This window comes from Nanorana parkeri, unplaced genomic scaffold (genome assembly GCF_000935625.1).
Source record: "Nanorana parkeri isolate BGI_ZX_2015 unplaced genomic scaffold, ASM93562v1 scaffold118, whole genome shotgun sequence".
Classification (NCBI taxonomy): domain Eukaryota; kingdom Metazoa; phylum Chordata; class Amphibia; order Anura; family Dicroglossidae; genus Nanorana; species Nanorana parkeri.
In genome coordinates, this window is record NW_017306386.1 from 282,493 (window position 1) to 286,396 (window position 3,904).

A 3,904-nucleotide genomic window follows, 5' to 3' on the forward strand; every position below is an offset into this window, starting at 1 on the left:
GGGAATCGGATTCCCTGTTTGTCGTTGCAGATGGCCCTCGGAAGGGCCGGGCTGCCTCGTCGGCCACCATCTCTCGATGGATTCGCGACACGGTCTCTCAGGCGTATGCTATTAAGGGGCGTGAGCCTCCTTTTTCTGTTAAGGCCCATTCTACAAGGGCTGTTGGGGCATCTTGGGCTTTTCGTCATGGTGCCTCCGTTTCTCAAGTCTGTAAGGCCGCGACTTGGTCTTCTGTTCACACCTTTGCCAAGTTTTATAAGGTGGATGTTTTGGCATCTGCGGATGCTGGTTTGGGACGCAAAGTGTTGCAGGCGGCCGTTTGAGGGGATTTTTTCTTTTTGTTTTAAGTTGGGTTTGTTGTTTCTGTTGGCCCACCCCTCTTTTTTGGTACTGCTCTGTGACGTCCCTACAGTACAGGATCTCCGATCTGTTCCTGTGTCCTTCAATGAACGGGAGAGAAAATAGGATTTTGGTACTCACCGTAAAATCCTTTTTCTCTCCGTTCATTGAAGGACACAGGGCCCGCCCCTCTATATGGGTGTGTACTCCTTTACTGCTTGTTACTAAACTGGAGACTTGTCAGCAGGTGGGGGGTTTTGGCCACCGGCAGGGGCCACCCCTAGGCTGTGATTGGTCTTTAGTTTTGTGCCTAGCGTCCTTCTCCTGCAGGTGGCGATATTACCCTACAGTACAGGATCTCCGATCTGTTCCCTGTGTCCTTCAATGAACGGAGAGAAAAGGATTTTACGGTGAGTACCAAAATCCTATTATCTCTTCTACATCCAGCCAGCGCTCACTCCTACTAAAATGGGACAGGTAAGTTTTAGTTGCAACCTTTAAATCTTAGTCCCCAAAGGCCAGGAGGGAAACGGGGGTTACTCGGGACCGGTGACAATGGAGAAGGGTATAAATGACTGGGCCGTGGAGGGTAAAATGGCCACCTTTTGTGCCAATAGGCAAGGGATTATTTAAATAGGTTGCAGGTAATTTGGGGTACACTCACGGCATTCCCTGTGGGAAAGTGTCTTGTTCTGGCTTGGTAATAGAGTTGCCAGTCCACTGTTCTAGTTAAATGGGCCGCCCTATAATATATAATAGGATGGGAACCCAGTGTTAATTTTTCTTTTAAAATAAACAAAGCTACACACAGGTCCATGTCATTTTCTGGCTGTTACTTTTTTGTATTTATACTAGTTTGAGTATGAGAAATGTATTTAAAGGGAACCTCTACTTTGGAAATATAGTAGCAGCCATTGCTGACCTTTCCTTCTGAAAATGCAAGCTGTCTGGCTGTTCAGTGCTTTTAGCACTTTAAGTGACAGACCCAGAAGAAGTGAAAGATGAGGAGTTGTGAGTTCTAAAATCTGCATGCTTGTTTTGTGCCAGTTTTTCAGTAAGTAATGGAATCAGAGACATCTCAGCATCTGGCACTTCCTGAAGGTTTTCATTAAGTCTGCTGATAGTTTAGTATATGTTTCCCCTGATAATATTCTAACCAGGAGTGTTGTGCAGTGGTGACCCTCTGGTAGCGTGCAGCGTTACACTCCATGTAGTCACCTACTGACTTTTAGGGCCTGTGTTGACCAGCTTTTGTTTGCATCAGGCACATTTTTCATTCAATTACACATCTATGGGAATGCAAAACCCTTTTGAAGCAGTCAGGTATACCTGTCATTAAATTCTTATTGATCATAGAAGTGTCTCAACTTGATGACATTGACACAGACCCAGAACATGTCAACACAGGTCCTTATTTTGTTAATATCGGCTTATGTAACAAATGCAGACTTGCATGCTTCATAGGGTGCAGTCAGACCGTCTCAATAACCATTTCTTCTTGGGCTTTTTTTCCCCTCAGGTACAGCTTGAGCGCATTCGGCAGACCGAGTCCTTGGAGGCCATTCGAGCTATCCTGAATGACACAAAACTGACAGACATTAATCAGCTGCCTGAGACATGACCTCTCTGTATCACAAGGATCTAAGGCTGCAACTGAGTTTTTATTTTTAAAACTCATCTTTCTAGTAACATTAATTATTATTTAACTCTTATCCCAGATGAGGGGATGTGGCTGTATGTGAATAAGAGCACTGTATAAGGGAATAAATCGTGCAGGTTGGAGTCTTGAGAGCAAGAAACCTTTCCAGTGGGAACACTAATGAAACAAGTTGCTTTGTCTGACTAAACAGAGCTTGTCTCTTCATTAATAAAAGTCTGTCGTTTTGTCTCTCATCTTATTTTTGGGAAAGAAAAAACAAAATAAAAATGCTTTTGTAAGTATACTAAGCATATGCAACAGCATGATAGCTGCAGGCTACAGCCTTCTTAACCCGTCCAGTTACTAAGTGTATGGCTAGTGACCTGTTATTTTGCGAGTGTAGTGACAGCCAGCTCTGTCTTTGGCAAGGCAGGTTATGTTTACAAATGAAACTGCGGCAAATGACAAACTCTTTCAGTGCAATAATTCTGCTCTATTATTAAAAGGACTTGGAATGGGAATGCGGGGGATTTTTTTTTTTTTTTTTTTTAAGAACACCCCCAAAAGCAATCAAAAGGCAGCATAGTGAAAGGTAGTAGACCGTGTGATCTACACTAACATTTTTTTGTTTCAGCAGCATACGATTCCAACATATGGAAATATGAGTATACATGGTAATGGTTAATCTGCGTGTAGAGTCCAGAGACTGGAAAGCAGGCACTCCAGTCCACGTTTTGCAGTTTAACAATTACATGCAATGAATCCATTATATTTATTGTCGGCTTTGAGATCCTTGAGCACGGAATATTAGCAATACCCTTTGCCATGCACTCGTTTTAACAGAGGAAATTGAGTAGTGATGTCATCTGTTCAGTTGTACAGTCATTTTTCTATTTCTGTAAATTTCCACATGTCTAGGCAGCAGCAATTCTCTCAATGGCATGTCATGTTTGTTTTTGTAGAACATGTATAGTAAATACTCAGATGTCACCTTGCGTTGGTCTGCATTGTCAGTTCATGTACTACAAATGGACATGTAGCAAGTCATGGACCAGCATACTGCTGTTTGGTCACCTTCTGGATTTCAGCGTGTCTAATTTGCTGAACGACTGTGATAATTTGGTAGCTGCATTCCACATTTTCCAGTTCTGTGAATTGTTCAACGCATAAAAGAAATTAGCATTTAGATTTCCCATCAAACACATTCTTTTGAATTTTGTTTACACATTTGTTTTTAGCAGCCAAAATGATGCAGGGGATTACATACTACAAAATAATCCAACCCGACGCTTTAAAAAAAAGATCTAGCCCTTATTAGCTGTATAGTTCACATGCATCCCTTTGACAGTGTATTTATGCTGTATTCCCTAATACAGATGTTTGTAGAAGGGAGTTTTCAGGATCATTATGTGATAGGAAACACATTGCTGCCCCCAATTCTGGCTATAAATCTGTTTTTTTCCTCTCAGGGTGACTAAAAGATAGTTATAGACTTCAGACTACAGTCGGTTATTAGGAAATGATGGTTTCCTTATACTGTACTTACTAAAGAAGTTGCGGCTCTTTATTTGGCAAAGGGAATGTTCACAAAGGAGAAGCTGTGATCATTTTTAATTCCCAATCATGTGCAAGCAAAAATCTTTTTCTTTAATCTCCCTCGCACAGGATTGGATATTTAAAGTGAACAAAGATTAATTCACATTCCCTTTGTAAAATAAACATACATGTTGCTAGGGTAACAGCCGATTTCCTTTAGTAGCTCCAGTGCTAACAGGGACATGTCAGCTAAGCCAAATCAAGCTAAACTGTTTTTGGTCTCCTGCTGAGGTGTAAGGCCACCCACTGATCATCACCTTACTTAGAAAGTGATCACCCAATATATATATGTGTATGTGTGTGTGTGTATGTATATGTGTGTGTGTGTGT

At 41.7% G+C, this 3,904-nt stretch overlaps 1 protein-coding gene across 3 annotated transcripts in view; it reads left to right on the forward strand.

The window, feature by feature from the left end:
• The window catches only part of RABEP1 (rabaptin, RAB GTPase binding effector protein 1), a 45,765-nt gene extending 43,538 nt beyond the window's left edge, over window positions 1-2,227 (forward strand). For all 3 annotated transcript variants that reach the window (XM_018553379.1, XM_018553378.1, XM_018553380.1), the window contains one exon: window positions 1,859-2,227. In XM_018553379.1, coding sequence (XP_018408881.1) covers window positions 1,859-1,960 — 102 coding nt within the window. In that variant the 3' untranslated portion in view covers window positions 1,961-2,227. The remainder of the gene's footprint in view (window positions 1-1,858) is intronic.
• Window positions 2,228-3,904: the final 1,677 nt, after the last annotated feature.